Source organism: Rhinatrema bivittatum, chromosome 8 (genome assembly GCF_901001135.1).
Source record: "Rhinatrema bivittatum chromosome 8, aRhiBiv1.1, whole genome shotgun sequence".
NCBI classification, from domain to species: Eukaryota; Metazoa; Chordata; class Amphibia; order Gymnophiona; family Rhinatrematidae; genus Rhinatrema; species Rhinatrema bivittatum.
Window position 1 is genome coordinate 21,620,049 of NC_042622.1, and position 19,880 is coordinate 21,639,928.

General features: G+C 45.9%; 1 protein-coding gene across 3 annotated transcripts; it reads right to left on the reverse strand.

Moving 5' to 3' along the window:
* Positions 1 to 791: 791 nt before the first annotated feature.
* RBM38 (RNA binding motif protein 38) lies at positions 792 to 17,789 on the reverse strand. 3 transcript variants are annotated; one of them, XM_029613766.1, is made up of 5 exons: positions 14,763 to 15,130; positions 13,319 to 13,442; positions 12,529 to 12,583; positions 4,517 to 4,681; positions 792 to 3,018 (listed from the first exon to the last, which is right to left on the reverse strand). In XM_029613766.1, the coding sequence occupies exons 1-5, from the start codon at positions 14,967 to 14,969 to the stop codon at positions 2,715 to 2,717; spliced, it is 855 nt and encodes a 284-aa protein (XP_029469626.1). In that variant the 5' UTR covers positions 14,970 to 15,130; the 3' UTR covers positions 792 to 2,714. The 3 variants fall into 3 exon arrangements, with proteins under 3 accessions (XP_029469626.1, XP_029469629.1, XP_029469627.1); XM_029613769.1 differs by lacking the exon at positions 14,763 to 15,130 and adding an exon at positions 17,570 to 17,789 and having other exon boundaries at positions 2,554 to 3,018; XM_029613767.1 differs by lacking the exon at positions 4,517 to 4,681 and having other exon boundaries at positions 2,554 to 3,018; positions 14,763 to 15,129.
* Between the last annotated feature and the right edge of the window lie 2,091 nt (positions 17,790 to 19,880).

The window sequence follows — 19,880 nt, forward strand, 5'->3', positions numbered from 1 at the left end:
CAATAGCATGGCTCTGGTGCCTCCTTACCAGCGGAAAAGCAGGAGAGGTGGCCATCAGCGGGTTTGGAAAAATGGATGTTCAATTTTCCTAACTTGACCTGCAGGCATGTTTTTACATTTTATTTTTTTTTTACCCTTTTGGTTTCTCTGACTTAATATTGCCACCATATTGCCGGAAGATGGACAGAGCAGCATTTTCTGCTTTTATGTACACTTCCTGGCTGCTCAGAAATTAACGCCTCCCTTGCACATGTGTTAGTTTCTGAGCCTAAAAATGTGCTGATTGGGTGCACTTTTTTTTCTGTATCCCTGATGAATAGCACTCATCAACATGCATTTGCATGTTGATGAGTGCTATTAGTTTTGAGGGGGGGGGGGTGTTGGAAGTGCGTTTTGATCACGCTAAACGTCCTTACTGTACAAGGGGCAGAGGGTGTGTATAACGGCAGGTTGTAAAGAGCATGCTCAGCTGAGCGCACTTTACCGTATCGGCCTGCGAGGGTTTCTCTGGAATGGGCGGCACATGGCCCCCCCTCCCCTCCCCCTCAGATGCTGTGGTTTTATGACAACGGGAGCCCCTGCCTGGGAGAGGCATCAGTTTCCCTTGCCCTCGCCGTTCCCCCAACAGAAACAGGCGAGCAGATGAGAAACCGTGCAGGGAGCAATTAGATGCGTAGCCAGGGGCTCCAGTACCTCCAGAATGTACACCCTCCCCTCACAAACCGAGTACGATTTGGACAAAGCCACGATTATGGCCGGCACAGGTGAATGAATAGAACACAAAGATATAGTTTTATTTCAAATATGGTCACTTTTATTTTAAAATCTTGTAAAACTTTTTCTTAAAGTCAAAAGGAAAAACCATATTACTAAAGGGAAGCCATAAAGGGCAGATTGGGGGGGCTGAGGGGGGGAGGGGGGAGGAGGGAAAAAAAAAAAAAAAAAAGAACCTAAACTGAATCCTGGCCTGACCCTCAGAAGGGCCCCCAAGTCAGAGAACAGCCCTGCTACAGGGCAACACAGCACCTCCGTGCCCAAACAGGGGACATCTGCCTGGCAGACTTCTGGATGGCTTCACCTGTTAACTGTAAACAAGAACAGCACATTTTATTTCCCTTTAACAAATGAAGCTGAAAATGCCAATTTTTTTTTTCTATTAAACGAAGACGTCGCGACAGCGCATCAGCTCCATGGAATCTAACTTAAACAAGAATTGCGTCCCCTGACCATGCCCGGCAGGGCGGAAAGGGGGTGGGGGGGGGGATATAAATCTCTGTACGGCTGAAATTGTTTTCCTGTTGGTTCCCATGAACCCTTTGGGCGAATCAAGTTACGAGAGAGAGGTCACAAATAAACTTTGCGCTGTCTGGGAGGAGATTGGTCCGTTACAGCTATGAGACAATCGATGACATCACATCCTCCCCTACAGTCAGATCCCATTTCAAGGGGGGGGGGGGGGGTGAAGACATGGGTTCTGAACAGGACTGGTTTGCAGGGTTCAGAAAAACCTTAGAGGGAGGTGGGCTGGGGAGAAGACACAGCTTAAAGATAACCACCCCTTCAATAAAAAAAAAAATTTAGCAGCAACATTAGTTTGTGCAGGGTTCTTCCTATGGCGTTGATGTGGGTCTGTCTGAAATGCCACCTAGAACAGAGGGTACACAGCCCATTTATGGAGGGATACCACAGGAATTGTCACTTTCATGTAGACAGTTTATTGCTAGTCTTGCTCAAAAATCTGTGCACTTAAAAAAAAAAATAATTGTAGTTTGTCAATATGCTGTTCAACTACAGGTATTAAAAAAAAAAAGTTCACTTTGTTCAGATCCATCAACACCTTTTGATCAGTTCTGAATCAAAAAACCCAGCACGTACCACGTTTATCCTTACATAAATACTGAAAAATTCTCCATAGGTTGCAACAATAATAAAAAGACCTATCAAAGTATACAATATGTAATTTTGCTTTGTATTTTTTTAAAGAGATTTTAAAAAATAGCTAAATTTGTGATCTGAACAGATTAACAGTTACAATAAGAAAATATTACAGTGCAGTGACTATTGCTTGCTTTTACGTCAATACTCTTTGCATATTGAAATGTTTTCAGCAATTGCTCAGATAATTTCCCTTACTCGCAATTTAGTAAAATGAGAATTAAACAAGGTAGATACTTACTAATCTCCTTCCTGCAATTCACAGCTCATGCGACTAAAAAAAAAAAAATATATATATATATATATAATAGATCGTAATAAATAGTCAAAAATATGTATTTCTGTAAGGCATCCGAGTATTACAATGTTTTTGTACAACAAAAAGAGAAAAAAAAAAAGTTGTTTAAAAATGTTAAGAGTACTCTGTACCTCCGAAAATAGTACTTTTGCCAACAGACCTGGAAAAAAAAAAAAATTAAAAGAGAACTAAAGTCAAAATTCGGAAGCAGATCATTTGTGTGCAAGGAAATGTAGTTTCTCCTTAAAAAAAAAAAAGTTGTGTCATTTTCTTCAAGAGAACTGTCTCTAAATCACCTCTACAGAGGTTTTAGTCGTGAATGCAGTCTGACTTAAGGGCCGATCCTTTCCCTTAAATACTATAAACAGGTGCCTAACGAGTCCGTGTCCGGTTTTTTTTTATTTTTTTTTATTTTTCAGCAACTCTGAAATTTGTATCCTTCCAAGAGGCTGTCCAAGGCTGTGCCGGCGCTGCCCCCCGCTTACTGCATGCGGTCGGGCTGCAGCTGCTGGGGCTGGTACTGGACGAAAGCTGCGGAGGCCGAGGCAGGCGTGGTGGCGGCAGGGAGGGGCTGCTGAAGGGCACCGGTGTAGCCGTACCCCACGAAACCCGCCGCGGGGGACGCTGCGTAGGGGTACTGCTCGTAGGCGGCTGTGCTGTATTGGCTGTAGGCCTGGGCAGCAGTGGCGTAGTCTATGTACGGAGACGTCAGAGACTGGATGGGGGTAGGGATGACCACGCTTGGCTGAACAATCGCTTGAGGGTAGATGTATTGAGGAGCAAGCCTGTGAAGAGAGACGGAAAAACAAAACAAAACACAAAAACACACATTAGACTGCAAAACCATGAGTGTAAGTATAATAATTTGCAATGGTATCACTGACCCTGCTGAGTTTCTCCTTTCCTGCAAAGTGAAAAGCAAATGCTAGAACTAGGAAAGGCTCCAACACAACCCCCCCCCCCCCCCCCCACAAACAAACCACACAAATGTAAAGGCTTGCAGTGTTGGACATCAAATGTTCACTATTGAAATGGTTTCTACAGCACTGCCTTTTGGCAATAGTTGTCCTAGTGCTTGTTGCAAAACAGAAATAGTTGTGTTGCATCTCTTGTGTAATATTTCCTAGCAGCTACCATGCCAACACCCCCAGCCACTTAATAATGGACTGAGGATCTGTTGTGTTTGACGTCCCTTTTCCCTTTCACTTCATGGTTCATCATTTTTACAGCCTCTGGCAGGAGAGAGAGAGTAACATGGCACAGGATCACATTTCTCTGCCTTCAGGGTTAAAAACCATCCCCTACGGACTACATTAGATCACAAAACTCTAAATAAAAATCACGACGGTTCTGCAGGGATTCCAACAGGACCTCACTAATTAATTTGTCAGCCTTGCTCATGTGTGACGTTCCACACTCCAGTGATAAAAAAAACCAACCCCACCTATTGTTCCTTGTAAGTCACTGGCTGCTAATCCTCTGGTTATGTTCAGCCATGCAAACACAGGACACTTCCCTAAACCACTATCTACTAGGGATGTGAATCGGATCCGATATTGGATCCGATTCACATCCGATATCGGATCCGATTCACATCTATAGAGATGTGAATCGGAACCAGAATCGGATCCGATATCGGATCCGATTCACATCCCTACTATCTACTTCCAGATCGCCTTTAAGAAAATCAAGATAGCAGCAGCAAAAGCAGAGTAAACAGCCCCTGCAATAGCGGGTCCCAGCAAAACATCAGCTATCACCTTTGCTAAACAAAAGAACTCAGACAACCAACCAACCGCACTCTCATATTCACATGCAAAGATTGGACTCTGCCCCTCTGAGGAGGATGGCACCAAAAATAGGATTCCAATAGCATGGAATAGCCATGGTGTATTGTTGGAAACCAACCTGGCTACAACCCACTTTGAAAGCCAGGGCTCACTTTTACCTGCACGTGATTGAGGGAGGTACCCGCAGCAGACACAGGCAACCAAATCCCCAAAGGACTCCGTTCTGCACGCAAGACTGCTAACTGGATACAACCATATCCCAAAAGCAGGACTTCTCACATCAGGAGAAGATGGGCAATGGTCTGGGTCCATACCCACGTAACCCTCCATTCACTAACAGACATCTCACCTCTACAGAAAGAGGCTAAAACTTTGTAATAAGGAGGCGCTTTTAAAATATATAATAAGTGAAAGAACGCCCAAGGGCTGGAGTTCCTCAGGAGCCTTGACACGGTGGGGAGTGCAGCCTGCAGAACTTATCCCCTTCTCTCACCAGAAGGTCCGATACACTGCATGGATGGCCTCAAGGCTTGCTGCAGGAGCTAGATTTGAATCCACATCAAAGCGAGTCGCTTTGTTACAGTAACTCTTAGACACAGATGTGCTCTGCTCAGATTCCAAGACACACCTTCCCGTTTCCAAGCATCTGCAGAGACATCTAAAAAAGGTAAGACCATAACAAATCCACACTGGTTAGAGTGAAAGGAAAAGTCATAATACACGATTTCCTGCCACAGTAATTATCTGTCCAGTAAGTCAGAACAAAGTTTGGGAAGGTGTCAAATACTAGCGTATAAGCTGCTAATACAGAATGAATGGTTTGGTTTTGTTTTCCCGATCTGACAGTTATCTCAAGTCAGGCACAAATTCCACAAAGCCAAACAAAAAAAAAAAAAAAAAAGCACACAGATTTACAAGTAGCAAGAGAAAAAAAGTGACAAACTCACAGGCACTAGCATCAGAATGTATTAATGCAAAACAGTCTCCAAGAACAGCGAGACTCTCCAGAGATGGGGGAACCAGGGCAGTGTGCAGCAATGCTGCTAGGATGGAAAACTCTCACTGCCAAAATTTCCTGCTAAGGAAAAAAAAAAATAAGGAGCAGAGCTCGAAGTGCTGCGTCTATCTAGTGGCTGCAATTCTCTGTCGCCTTTAACTGCCTAGACCGTCCAGCACACAATGCATGGCTTAAAGGAGGGAAAAAAAACCCCTGAACACATGACCTTATTGCAAAGCAATGCAAGCGCATGCATTGATAAGTGAAGAGGATACAGCATGCAACAGCTCCCAGGTAGTTCAAAATACTGTTAAACAAAAAAAAACACCCCCAAAGTAAGGTCAGTTTTGAAGACTACAAGCTACCAAAACACAAATATCCTGAAGTTATCTGCTGGTTGCTTTATATTGCTATTCTGATGCCAGGTTGTTGAGTGGAGAGTGTAATTTGCACAGTGAATGGCAGAAATCTTATAGTTTGAAAATTATTTTTGTTTTACAGGTAGTTCGGGGGGAGGTCAAGTTTGAAGCCAGTTTTAGGGCTGTCTTGACAGTAGGGTTTGAATGCAGACTAATAGGCTACACTGCAAACAGCAGCTTAAGAGAAAACTTCCAAGCCACTTAAAATTGAGCACATTTTAGCTCCGGATGGCTGATAGCTATGCAGGGGGATGGCTCTTTAAATCATGTATACTTCAGTTAATATTCATAAACCAGAAGAAAACTTCCATCTGCAAACCAGAAACCAAGGTGATTATTAAAAAAAAACACAAAAAACAAACCAAAACAAAAAAGTGATTAAAGAAAAAAAAAATAATAGATAATCAGGTCAATGATCAACAGCACTCTCACACATCACAACGTCATCCTGTGATGAAAAAGGGCAGGAGGCACGCTGGGATATTAATCACTGGTAGGGACCACAACACACTGAATAAATGTGGTCAAACCTAAGAATGGCGGTGAAGCGCCTGGCTCTGTGCCTCTGGCCCGTGGCACTCCGCATCGGTGGCAGCATGACCCAGCGTGCCTAACTAGGAGAGAGGATTACAAGGTGGCACCAGCTTACACCTGCCCCAATCACCAACAAAATAAAATAAAAATACAAAAACACAGTTACACAGATAAAACACACGGGTCGAAGTTTTTTAGGCGATATGTTCCCGTCACCACCATAAAACCTTTAGTCATGCTTAGTTACATGAACAAATAACCCCCCCCCCCCCCAAAACAATCACCATATTAGTGCTTATCAGCCCTCCGTGCTGTATTCAGGCTTTGTAAGTGTGACCCCCTCCCTCCCCCAATGCATGGGGCTCTGATAAGGACCAGCTACCTCCAATTTACTCCCAGTGGTCATGTGGGAGGAGCCGTAAGAGCAGAAGTCTCTCCAGGCACCAAACAGAATGAGATAAGGAGTGGATTGTTTTAGCTGCAAAATTGGCTTTCAAAAAAAAAAAGTAACATGCATATGACCTTCCCTCCTACCCACAACCCAATCTAATCACCTGTAACCCTTATGAACTAGACCAGAGCTGCTCCTGGGGAGGCCACAGCAGTCGGGTGCGTTCAGGAGGTAATGCATAGTCATGGTGGAGATCCTGAGAATCCGACGGGACAGGTATGCACAGCCCTGCACTAGACAGTTAGCTGTATATGAAGCAAGAGACCAAGCACAAAGAAAGCCACCCCACAATCCTACAGAGAGGTTCTCCTCCTCGCCTTCTCGCGCCCTTGGCATAGCAATCTTTACTCCAATCCTAGAGCAAGCTGAGGGACCAGACAAACTCCTCTCTCTAGATACACAGACCTAGCCACGGTGTGAGGCAGTTACCCGGCTGCTTAACAAAATGAGTTTCTAATAGACCGATACAGTACAGCAAGCTCTGGCGGAGCACACTTAACCCACGTTTGGACGCGCATTTGACGAGCTGGCTTTACCCCTTAGGGTAATAGCACATCGAAAACGCGCATCCCCCCCCCCCGAAACATGCAAATGCATGTTGATGGCCCTATTAGTTATTCCCGAGCGATACAGAAAGTAAAATGTGCAGCCAAGCCGCACATTTTACTTTCAGAAATTAGCGCCTACCCAAAGGTAGGTGTTAATTTCTCTCGGCACCGGGAAAGTGTACAGAAAAGCAGTAAAAACTGCTTTTCTGTACACCCTCCGACTTAATATCATGGCGATATTAAGTCTGAGGTCCCAAAAGTTAAAAATAAAATTTTTTTAATCATCCCACGGCTTGAAAACCGGGCGCTCAATTTTGCCGGTGTCCGGTTTCTAAACCCCTGGCTGTCAGCGGGTTGAGAACCGACGCTGGCAAAATTGAGCGTCTGCTGTCAAACCTGCTGACAGCCGCCGCTCCTGTCCAAAAAGAGGCGAGACGCACTAGTGTTCCTAGCGCCTCTTTTTACCATGGGCCCTGATTTGAATACATTTTTTTTCTGAATCGTGCGCACAGGAGAGCGCCCGCTCTCCCGCGATTTTTACTGTATCGGCCTGACAGTAGCAAGTTCTGCTTTTACTCGTAAGAGCGCGCACACACACACTTGCTGCTACTTAAAGAAAAAGCGACCGAGTTACCAACCCCACCCCTGGATGCAGAATGGCCAGAAAAGCTGAAGTAACTTGTTTTACCACCTGTCCTGGGTTCACCTTTGACAATTTTTATTTTTTTTTTATGCTAGGAATGAGGAATCCAAAAATGCATGGCAACAAGTCTGATGTGTGGCACATTAACCAACCAGAGCCTTCCTAGTTTGGATTTAAGCAGAGTTTTGGGTATTTGCTGCTCAGTTAATGCCTTACAGTTTGGAAAGCAAAAAGACTGACGTTAGTCTGACATTTCTAAGAGTCAAAATAAAAGCTCAAGACTTAAAAGTTTGTCCCAAATGTTTTAGGACACTGGGTTAAGATACTTCAAAAGTTCTCATTGTTTTAATCCATGTTTAGGAAGCAGAAACCCTGCACCACACTGTCTGCTGTGTTGACTGGCTCTGCGTGTTTGAGGGGGGAGGGAGGAGGTGGGCACATCTCATGGGGCAGACGGCCCCATACATGCCCAGTTACTACAAATCCAGGTTCTGTGTATGGGAAAAGGCACTTTTTTCACCTTTACCTGGAGAACAGAGTTTTGATTTTTTTTTTAAATCAAAGTCAAGCACAACCTCCCGTGTCCATCAAACTGATCCTCATTAAAAATAAAACACAACACACAAGACTCCAAAATGTTCCTTCTGCTGCTTCCCTCACAGCTCCATTGTGTCGCTTACCTTCTCTTCACACCTCCTCCCCTCCTGGGCCCTCACCTTCCTATTTGTCCCAAACGAGTACATCACGAACTCAATCCATGAAACGTGTGGGCACAGGAAAGTTTGGTCAGAGACACTGACCTGGAAAAAGAGCCTTGGTCAAGGGGGCGCTACTCCCCAGTCCCGAAAACCGGCCAAGCGACGCGGTCAACTGACGCACGTCCTATTTCTGAGTCAAAAGTGCCAGGTGTAGGGTGGGTGCAAGGGCAGTTTTAGGCACCTCACCTGGTTCTCTCATTCTTAGGAAGCATTAATGCTTTCTTCCCCCACCCAGAAGGATCTAAAATAAACTGGGGCCAGGGGGAGGGAGCAGACCCTGCAGACCCTCAACTGAAGCCCCTTGTGCAGGATGTGTCAAGCGAGGATACTCAAAGGCAAGGTTGGCCTCCGGCAGGAGAGAGGGGGGGGGGACGACGACAAGTTAAAATGGAAACCTTTGAATGAGATCAAGGGGGGGCCTCCCCCACCCAAGAGTCCAGAAGCCAGGAAATCTGGGGGTACAGACTCCCAGTTTAAGGAGACTGCTAAGCTGCTAATGCAATCAAGAAAAATGCTAAATTAAACAAGAGCCTGAATCCTAGCCAGTGGGGTCCCAAATCAGCAGTATTTTTTTGCTTTAGCAATGATATATAAGCTGTGTACAGACACCTGGGATTAGTACACCTAACTCTGCCCTCTGATGTGTTTTAGAGTCACATTACATTATATATAATATAGATTTGAGTAATGTGGCAGAGTTAGGTGCACTAATCCCAGGTGTCTCTACACAGCTGAAGAGAAGGAACGAGCAGCACGTGCAGTTCACATCTCAGCTGAAGAGGTAAAAGGATCTGTAGGCAAACAGGCTTTCCAGGCACACACACACATGCACCCCCCGGTGGCACCTGGGCACATCTGGAGCAGGCATCGATTACCTTTACCTGCTGCCTCTCTCCCTCCTCTTGAAGGCACACAAGCAATGCGGGTACATCTAATATCTAATCTATAACCGTTACGATGGCGTTTCCGAGTGACGGTATATAAAACTCCCTAAATATATATTCGCACCTAACTCTGCCCTTTGATTTGTAGTCACATTATTCAAACCTGGACCTACCCCAAAAGAGGCCAGCATTTTCTATAGGTAAATAAACCTAAAGCAGCGGCAAAGGGTAGGGAGAGGACTCCCGGGCAAACTGCAGGGTTTTGTTTCGTTGTTTTTATTTTATAAAACAAAGAATCTGCTTTCGTTTGAGCAGTCGTGCTCAAGACAACGGGGAGGGAAGCAGAGCCAGGTTGTGCCGCCTGAGTGAACACCTGTTATTTGGCTGAAGAACGCAGGCACACAGCACACAATGCCTGGCAGAAGGTTTCCTGTAATCACTCGGACCCCTGGGAGCATTTAAAAATAAGCCCTGAACTTTACCAATGCTTGCAAACAATGATCTAAGGAGAAAAAAAAAACCCCACACCACACCTCATGCTCCAGCTCCATGCCCCCAGCCGTCTGGCAACTGCTGAATATTATTTCCTAGCGGGCCTCTCTCCTCCCCCTCCCTGTATGGTGAAGGCCGACCGACCTCGCATGGAGAAAGACATCAGATGCCTATCTGAACGCGGTCAAATCACCTGCTAGCAACTTGAAGACGCCCTTCCCTCCCCCCGCAGGATTTAAAGGAACAAGGGGAAATAAAAAATCAAGACTGTAACTTTTAAACAGTCACGCGGGTGCACAAGGTCGCACGTATGCCGGCGCGCACAAATGGTCGTGGCCACTTGACAACATATACACGTGCAGAATAAGCTTGATGTGTACCTGTGCACGCAGTTTTATATGGACACGCGCATGTACACGTACATGACGCTTCAACTGCAGAAGCAGGGGGATTTTGGTACATACGTGCGCAGGCGCAATTACGCATTCCCAGTTAAAGGACAGGACTTCCTAACCCCCCTAGTTAATAAACTGTCCTTTTACCAACAACTCTTAAATCACTAACTTGCCTTTTTTTTTTTTTTTTTAGTTACCTGCCATCCACAGGTGGTTAGGAACCCTGGTGAGTGTAAAAACTTAAGCATCTGTGTCATTCATATTTCTTTCAAACACCCCTGTTTTGTTTAAACTCAAAACAAGGCAAAAAAACCCAAAAAACATAGTGCGCGCCTACCGGCCAACTTCTGCACATATCTCCTGCTTTGGCACGCACAGGGCTTTTAAAGTTTGCCTTTAAGGGAGCATCTCATAGTACAGTCCCAGTTTAACAAGTATTGGTTAAAATGTAGTTGGTTGACTGGGAATAGAGTTATTTTACCCTGTTACCCTGCATGAACTTGGGAGTTCTGATGTCTAGACTACAATTCCAAGCATGCAGTGGTGCAAGATATAGAACAGGATCAACCTGTCCTGAAAATACAGTCACGTAAAATAAATAAATAGAAGCCTGGCCGCTGTGCCCCTCAGCCTCCCTCTTCTCCTTAGAGACTATTCTCCTGATCAATTAGGTGGTTGAGGGTGGGGAAGAATGACGAGAGGCAGCTCGTAATGAAATTAAGTTCTTTATCCCTTTCCCCCCACCCCAGAGAGACTGTCTCTCTTCCAGCTACATTTCTTTGGTCTGGGGCTAAAAAGACAGCCCCCGTAGTCCGTCCAGTGATTGCTGACGTGGGCCTAAGCAGTGCTCCCAGGCCCTGTAGCAGGTGCTACTTCAGGGAAAGGAGATCTGGCTATCCTGCACGACACTGGGGAGGGGGGGGGGGGGGGTGTCACAGCTCCCCTCCGACTAAAACCCAAGCTACTGGAAAAAAACAAAAATCCTTACGAAATTGTCCTGGTCTTCCTTACTGTAGGGATCACTGCCCTCCAACCTGTGTATCCAAATTTTAAATTTGCAGGAAACAGACACTTGCTTTAATGCGAGTTATAAGAAACTCAAATTCTTTCAGAGGAGCAGCTAAGCCATCTTGGGAATGGACCGAGTTTTGACCTGGCCAAGGTAATACACATTTTTAAGAAGCTTGCACTGTCAAAGGGGATTATCTTTAAAGCAAGGTTTTCCTTCTCTCCATTCCCTTGTATCTAAAACCAGTATAGGAAGAATGGATACAAGCTGCAGGTATCCTGCGCTGCCCCGCAAAGATGGAATGCATTCAATAGGCAACCAAAACAAAAATAAGAGGTGGCGCCTAAAGCAACCAACAGGCCAGATAATGATGATTAAAGCAAAGAATGTTGTTTCAAACGTACACACTAATGTATGGGGAGAATATTGTTATGACAACAGCCCATGCCACGTACACTAGTTTAACAGAAAGGGCAGGCAGAGGACGGGGCCAGCCAAACTACGCTGTGACCCCTCTCCAACAAAAAATGCATAACAATCCCACTCCATTGCAAAAAAAAAAAAAATAGATTAACTAAAAGGAAAAAGCTCCAAGTCTCTTCCACACAGTATGAATATTCTCCTTCTGGGCTGGCATAAAGGGACGTGCATGAATCATTGAACAGTTAATGCAGGCGCTATGACAGTCTCCATTGTTCTGGAGTAACATTTGTCTCTCCCACAGCAGCTGCCTGATCTCTTTGGATATCTGAAGGCAGACCTTTCGGACTGCATGGGGATGGGATAAGCTATTCAATGGCACAAGACAATAACCCGCTTTTGCAAAAAAAAAAAAAAACCACCCTCTTCAGGGTCTGCAGAACAGCTGTCCAAAAAGATCACGTTTGTCCAGCCCCATGTCACGTTCATTAAGTGGGAGAGAGCGCGGAAGACAAAGCCAAGGTACACCACCAGGAAAGACAGCACAAGCAGTGCTGTTAGATTGTACAACAAGACGCGGGCGCATTTCAGCTCTAAACGTTTCACACTTCTTCAGGAGGAGGTGAAAAAAAAAAAAAATCCCCCACACACACATTGGCCAGAACACAGCACGCTTTGAAGTTTTCCTTTCCAAGCAGAACAAGGGAAAAACAAAGGTTGTTTTGCAGACATCTGAAAACTAGACCATGAAACTCATAGCGGGAAAAGCAAAAAAAGGGAGTCAAGTACTTTGCATGCGACAAAGGAACTTGTGTTTGTGCCTTTAAAAGATGAGGAAGTTGCACACAGTGTGTTTAGCTATAAATGAGTTAGCATATTGCTCTTTTCATATCAAAACAGAACAAAAAAAAAAAAAAAAAAGTCAAACGCACATAACCACGCACGCCACACTTACCCAAAAGGTCTCTGAATAAAAGCAGGGTGTAAGGGCTGGACACCAATGGTGAAACCTAGAACAGACAGAAGTCAGGTTGAAATGCCAATGAATCACGCAGGAAGAGGGCTTCAGAGCCAGAACAGCCTGGACATCTATCCAAGCTACATACCAGGAATTAATTCACTTGTCGTCTTTCTTGCACAACTGGGAGTCAGTGGTAAATAAGCTCTCTAACTCACAATGGACTAAAAGCACTGCCCGACCCAGCGGTTTTGTACGCAACTACTGAAAAGTTACAACTCTATGGGTAACGCAGCTGGGTGGAAAAGACCAACCGTCCAAGACAAGGCACCAAGACTTCCCAAAACCTTCCCTCCACGTGAATGTGGAAGCCAAGGGAGAAAAACAGGCCACTTGGTGGCTCCTCTAAGTTTTGAATACCGGAAAAGAAAAAAAAAACTGGTTTAAAACAAAACAAAACTAAGTATATTCTGGTTAACAGGTTATACTTGTGCTTTACAGCCCTTTAATTCTAGTTTTAATGCCCTTCGTAGAGGAGGGACATTGATTTTAACCTAAAAATCCCCAGCCTAGTTTGGAATTCTGGTTCTATAACAGGTTTCCATTCTCATTATAGGAGATGTTGCATAGAAATAATGGCCGAAAAGGACCAATGGGCTATCCAATCTGCCCACCAGCAAGCTTCCCATGGTAGTGTCTGCCCCGCAGGTTACCCCATGTATCAGTCAGTGCTGCTCGACTTGCTTTGTTTGAAAAAAAACAAAACAAAACCCCTCCTGTGGCTCACCGCTCTGAATATTTCTTGGCTTTGCTCCCAGATAGGCCAGGTTAACGTTTGCTTTTCTGCCATCGATGATGGGGTTGGGGTCCTTGCAGGCTCGCTCTGCTGCCGCCCTGTCGACCATGGTCACCTGCAAAGGAACGGAGACGGTCAGCGGAAGCCCCGAGTCCAACACCACCACAGCCACCTGTTAGAACTGAAGCAATCTAGTGCACGCGCGGAGGAGCAGGGATCAGCATTTCTTCCTGGAGTCTGAAATTCAAAACCATTAGCTCTGGGCAAGATTCAAGAAAAATTAAAAAAAAAAACCAAACCCAAGGTGTCACATGCTGGGCTCTGCTGGTGTCTTGGGGACACTAGGGAGCTCGGAACGGGGTGCATGAGGTAACTCTGGAAGGCCCGAGGTGGGAAAGCTTCAGTAGAGAACAGGAGCCACAAGAGACCATAAAAAATAATTAGATTTCAGACAGTTTATGGGCATTCTTGGTTAGTAGGGGTTTTTTTTTTTTGCACACATTCGGTTGCCACAGCAATGACCTCTGAGGCAGCAGAAATGCCTTTGCCATCCCTTAGCATTCGGCCCGTCCAAGTGCGCCCTGGAGGTGCGAACAGAGGAATTGATCCGAGCAGTCAGCTTTTTGCTGTTGATGCACAACAAAGACACAAATCCCCCTCCCAAAAAAAAACAAACCAAACAAAGAAATGTTGCAGGGACTAGCACACATCCCACACAGGAAGTACAGGGCGATACTATAAATTATTTGCTAAACCAAGAGAGAAACAAGGTCCCCCCCCCCCGGAAGGCTAGGAGAGGGGCCTGCAATCCCCTGCTCCAGAGCAGGAAACTCGCACAAAGGCTTCCTCAATGAAGAGGGGGAAAGCACAGAGCCATTCAGAGCCGGCGGCAGTCACCGTTTGGCAGCTCCGCTCTCTTTCCGGCTCTTGTCTCTCCAAGTCCATAGGGACCTTTTGTCTTGCTAAGAAGTGGTCCCCTCCCTCCCTTTCTTTTTTTTTTTCTTAAATTAGCTTCAGAGCTCCCCCTGCTCATCACGGGTCCTTCCTGTGATGAGCAGCAATGAGGATGGGGCAAGAAGATGCCCTCCGTCCGATTTCCATGAGGACACCGAGAAGTTTTAGAGGAGGAAGTGCACAGAGAGAAAGAAAGAGTAACCCGCTCCCTCTCCTCCCCCCCACCCCGGCCGCAGAGACACAAAGCCGGAGCAGGGAGAGGGGCATCGGCACCCCTGCGAGAGGCTCCCCGCCGATCCGCCACGAGTTTCCTCGCATGCACGACTCGGCTCAGCTCTACAGAGAGGCGGCCGGAGCGGGGGCGATCCGGGCTTGCAGGTCCCAGGCATGCAGCAGGCTCAGCTCTGCTCCCCTAAAGAGATCGCTAGGTAGGGGGCATAGAAGGAACTCCGCCCCCCGCTCGCCTCGCGGGGCCACTTACAAAGCCATAGCCTCGGGACTTGCCCGTCTGCCGGTCTGTGATGACCACAGCCTCCTCGATGTCCCCGAACACCTCGAAGTACTTCCTCAGGGAGGAGTCCGTCGTGTGGTAGGGCAGGCCGCCCACGAAAATCTTGGTGAAGGTGGTGTCCTTCTGCACCGTGTGCATGGTCACCGGGGTGCAAACTAAGGAGCGCTGCAGGAGCATGAAAAGGCGCGCGCGGCCAAGGAGAGCGCAGGCAAAGGGCAGGCTCTTCGCTAAAAGAGCATGGAGGCGAACGAGGAGCTCCGAGGTAGCCGGCGCCCAGCGCTCCCATGCGACCACCCCCCGGAGTCCCCCCCGGCACTGCCGGCCAGGAAAGGCGGCTCGGCGAGCTTTGTACCCGCAGCTGGCCCCGCCCCCTCCGCTGCCGCGCCAAAGGGGCGGGGCGCGGAGGGGGGTGACGGGAGGTGTAGTCCCGCCGGGCGGAAGCCGGGAACGGCTGAACCCAGCGCAGCCACGAACCTACTATTGGGGGCGAGCCAGGGACCTGATCTCTTCCCCACCCACCCACCCAATATATGCACGGGGTCCTGGGCGACACCGTTTGCAGGGGAGTCGGCACCATGTTTAGAGGAGGGGTGCGGGGGAACTGGAAAGCTGCATTGCACGCCCTCTCTACTGCAAAAGTCGCACTGTGCTCCGTTACAGCCAACGCTCGCCCCCCTTTTCTTTTTTTTTTTTGTTTAAATGCCCGCACCGCACCCGCGCGCTGAGCAAAGCCCACGTGCGGCCCGCGCTGCAGCTCAGGCGCGGTGCACAAAGGAACGGCCGGCCCTCATTTGGCTAAGAAATGGACGTTTGCAAAACAAATATCAGTGCTAGAGCCCGCCACCAAGAGCCGCTTTAAAAGGAAAAAGGCTTTTTTTGTTCTCTTTTACGGTTGCAGACTGTGTAAACAGCTGCATTTGTAGTAAGACATTTAAATAAGGATGTCAACCACTCTTTTTCTCTAAACACGAGCAAGGGCTCGAGGATGCTGGAGTAATAATGCCTGCTTTAGCATAGATTCTGGGTGGTTGGCTACTTTCCTTTTTTCTTCTTGTTAGAAATTTCTAACAGGCCCATGGTTCCACCCGATTAGTTTCCTAAAATTATTCTGCCTCCCTCGTTGCTAGCACTGCTTCTGGGTTCATTTTGCTCTCATCCAGGCCCTAGTTGAATGACAGGCCGCCAGATTGCTAATACGACCCCCTCCTGTACCAAACATTAAGAATCGAAGATAGGCCATGCTGGGTCACAGCAAACGTCATAGCCCTGCATCCTAGCTGCCACGGACGAGGTACTTGCAGATGGTACTACAGCGATGCATTTTGTGTTGGCTATGACCTTCCTCACAGGGACCTAGCTAATAAATGCTTATATATGAGAATAAATAAGTGCTCCTTATGGAGCTCTCTCATCTCACGCCTGATTTTATATATTAAAAAAAAACAACACACACTATTCTACCACCTCTCCCTTCTCTAAACTGAAGAGCCCAAAACCTAAGGGAGCACTTCCATCGATGTTGACAAGCATAATATTCTCTGTACTTTTTCAATTCCAGTATCGCTTTTGAGACCGGGGATCCAGAACCACACCCAATATGCAAGGTCCAATGGACTATGCCTCACTACCGCAGTATTATGATATTCTCCGTTTGCTCTCCCTTACTCTCTGCATTTTATTTGCTTTCAAGATGCAAATGTACACAATTAGAGCATAAGCGCACTGGCAATAGGGAAATACCTGTAGTACCTGACTGTAAACCAGTTTGCTAATATGAACCCCTCCTGTAGCAAGGATTAAGAATCAAAGATGGGTCATAGTGGGTCAGAGCAAACAGCCATTGAGCCCTGTATCCTGGCTCCTGACCGTGGCCAGTTCGGCTCAGGAAGAAGTACTTGCCGAAAAGCAGAATATTAAAATCTAAATAAATAAATATGGTCCATAGTACAGACTCCTAATACAAAACCCAGCATTGTACCTCTGGAATTAGGAGTATTTGTCTGTATGTGCATCATTTTGAACTTGTCCACATTAAATTGCACCTGCCCTTTAGGTGCCCTGTTTCCATGGCCATTGTAAGGCAAACTTTACAGCCTGGTACCCCCTCACCCTTTCCACACAATTAAAAAGTATGCATTTATAACATTTTACAAGCAAAAGAACATTTAGAGATAAAATATATTATAGTGCCAACTAGAAAAGCCTGCAAAAAAGACACTTGGATCTATTACATAATGCACCTTGAGTGTAGGCTTAGCCTTCAGAAAGCCACAAGTAAACAATTAGAATATTGGTATGGGGGATTTATTAAACAGCACTAACTGCCAGCACTCATAACAACCCTACCTATGAAAAGGCAACACTGCAAATATTATACCAGGCCCTCAAACACCAATACACCTATTCAGAAACAGAACAAACCAGGCTGCAATAGCTTCTTACACTGAAACTACATGCTATCAAAATACCTCACTTCGAGCACATGCGCAGAATACAGACTGACCCTTAGCAAATATAGAATAAAGAAAGCATAAAGTATAAATAAACGTGCAGACAAAAACCTAATTGGAAACCACAAGAAGCCAGACTCTGTATACATTGTAACACTGGATACAGAATCACCACCATTCCTTAAAAAATATCAAATCAAGGAATATAAAACAATCATAATACTAAAAATTATAGATTTCAAAACAGCTGACAGGCAGAATATCATCCGATAATTTAAAAATCATGTACACCCCCCCCCCCCCCCCGGCAGTTTAGGATCTGCTCACCTCCTGGGTTGGTGAGGACATTTCTCCTTTCTCCAGGCATGGCGCAGTGGTCAGTGGGTAGCTGCGTGGAGTCCTCCATCACAGTGGTCCGGCTGAGGATGACCCCAGCCTGGTTGTGGCTGAGGCAGAGGTGCTGGCGAAGGTTACGGCTTGACATCCTCCTGCTCTGCCTTTCCTTGGCAACTCTTCTTCCTCCCCCCTGCAGCATACAGGACGGGTCTGGTGGTCGGGGAAGCATCACAGGAGCAGCAGCTTAATGCTATGTGGCGTTATCTCCACTCACAAAGCTTCAGCACCGGCATTCACTTCCTCTTATCTCCCGACCGATACAGCTAGGGTGGTGATGCACTGCGCTCAAGACTGGGGCAGTGCCAGCTCTGGGCAGCTACTCCCAAGCCGTGGTGCTCTAGGCATCTGCCTAGTACTTCAGGCGGCCCTGCCAATTTCCTTCTGCAGTTCCTCAGTCTGCTTGTGTTTTAACTGCCTTGCACATTTTTGTGTCACCTTGATTTGTAATGCCTTGTTGCACTCTTTTTCAGATCATTAGAGGCAGATATTCAGCGCTACTTAACCAGCTAAGTGGCAGTGGCTGTGGCTGAGTTTCCGGTTATGATCAGTGTTCGCCCCTTAGCCAGATAAGTAGTGAGCCGGATAAGTCATGGGTGGGATGCGGGCGGATCAGGAGGAGCTAGCTACTAATCTGTTTAACCTAGCCCGATAAGTGCCAATATTCGGACTTGTCGGTTAAGTGACCCGGGACTCCATAGCAGCTCTAAAGATAACTGGATAATACTTATCTGGCTAACTCGCGACTTTTATGGTGATATTCAGCAGGTCTTACATTTTGAATTTGAGATCCTGCAGAAGCCTGGGATGAATATCATCAGGCCCTGGTGATTTGCCATTTAGCTTTGCAATTTGCTCTAGCACCGCTTCCAGCTTCACACTGATGGTTTCAGTTCCCACATATCACCTACAAAAGAATGGTTTTGATGTGGGCATGTCCCAACATTCTCTCCCGTAAAGATCAAAGTAAATAATTTGGGGTTTTTTTTCTGGTATGGCCTTATTGTCCCTCAGTGCTCCTTTTTTCTCTGTTTCCTGTTTTTAATGTATTTGAAAAAGCTTTCATTATTAGTTCTATCCTCCCTAGCAACTCTTTCCTCACATTTTCTCTTGGCCTCCTTTATTAACATTTTATATCTATTTTATTTAAAATACTTTCTATTCCATCTAACATGAGCAGTCATGCTAGGTGGATTACAATTAAAAACATAACTAAAATACCTACTTAAAATTTCACAATCAATACAATAAAACATGGCACATTACTAAAATTACTGCTGAACATCAGTGCACAGTATTTATCACTGCAATTCATACGTTTCCATGACTAGATGAGCCTTCACCCGTTTCCTGAATACGCAAATGTCTTTAATAGCTCACAACACTGGGGACAGAGAATCCCATAATTTGGGCCCTACTGTTGAGAGATGTAAGGCTGTCTTCACTGAGGGGAGCACCAATGAATGTTGGTCTATGGACAACAAAGCACGACCAGATACATCATTTTGTAAGAGATTTGCTAAATAACTGCGGCCATCCATTCTTAATACCTTAAAGGTCAAAACTAAAATGTTAACCTTGATCCTGTATGCTGCAGGAAGCCAGTGCAGCTCACTCAGCTCTGGGGAAATGTGCTTCCAGCGTTGTGTACAGGATATTAAAACGTGCAGCAGAATTTTGCAATACTTGAATTGCCCGTAATGAGGTGGTTGGTAACCCCATAAATAAAGAATTGCAATAATCCTTCACTTCTAGTACATATTTTAAATAAAGCCAAAGTCTGAGTTTATCGTATCCAGATTTTATAACAGAGATGATCCTTAAAAGCTTACACTGAAGTTACGTACTGAGTTTTTAAATGGGAGCACAGTTCCCAATGTAGAAAGTGAAGTATTAATTCTTAGATAATCATGTTCATGGGCAAAGTAAATGGCCTTAGTTTTTTCTACATTCAAAATCAAATTGTTTTGACTCATCCAGTGATTAATCATTGTAATCTTCTCTGCAAACCAATTAAATATAGCCCGTGGGTCACCTTTCACAATGCAAAATTGTAAATCGTCTGCATACATTCTGAATTGAATTCCCTGCATATCTAAAAAGAGTACAAACTGATCTTAAATGGACGATAAACAGTGCTGTTAAAATCACAGACCCTTGCGGGGGATATTAAACCAGACTGGTTCCCACCCACAGAAACCTACTGGAATCCTGTAACCAGATCTGACCGAAACCATGTATGGAC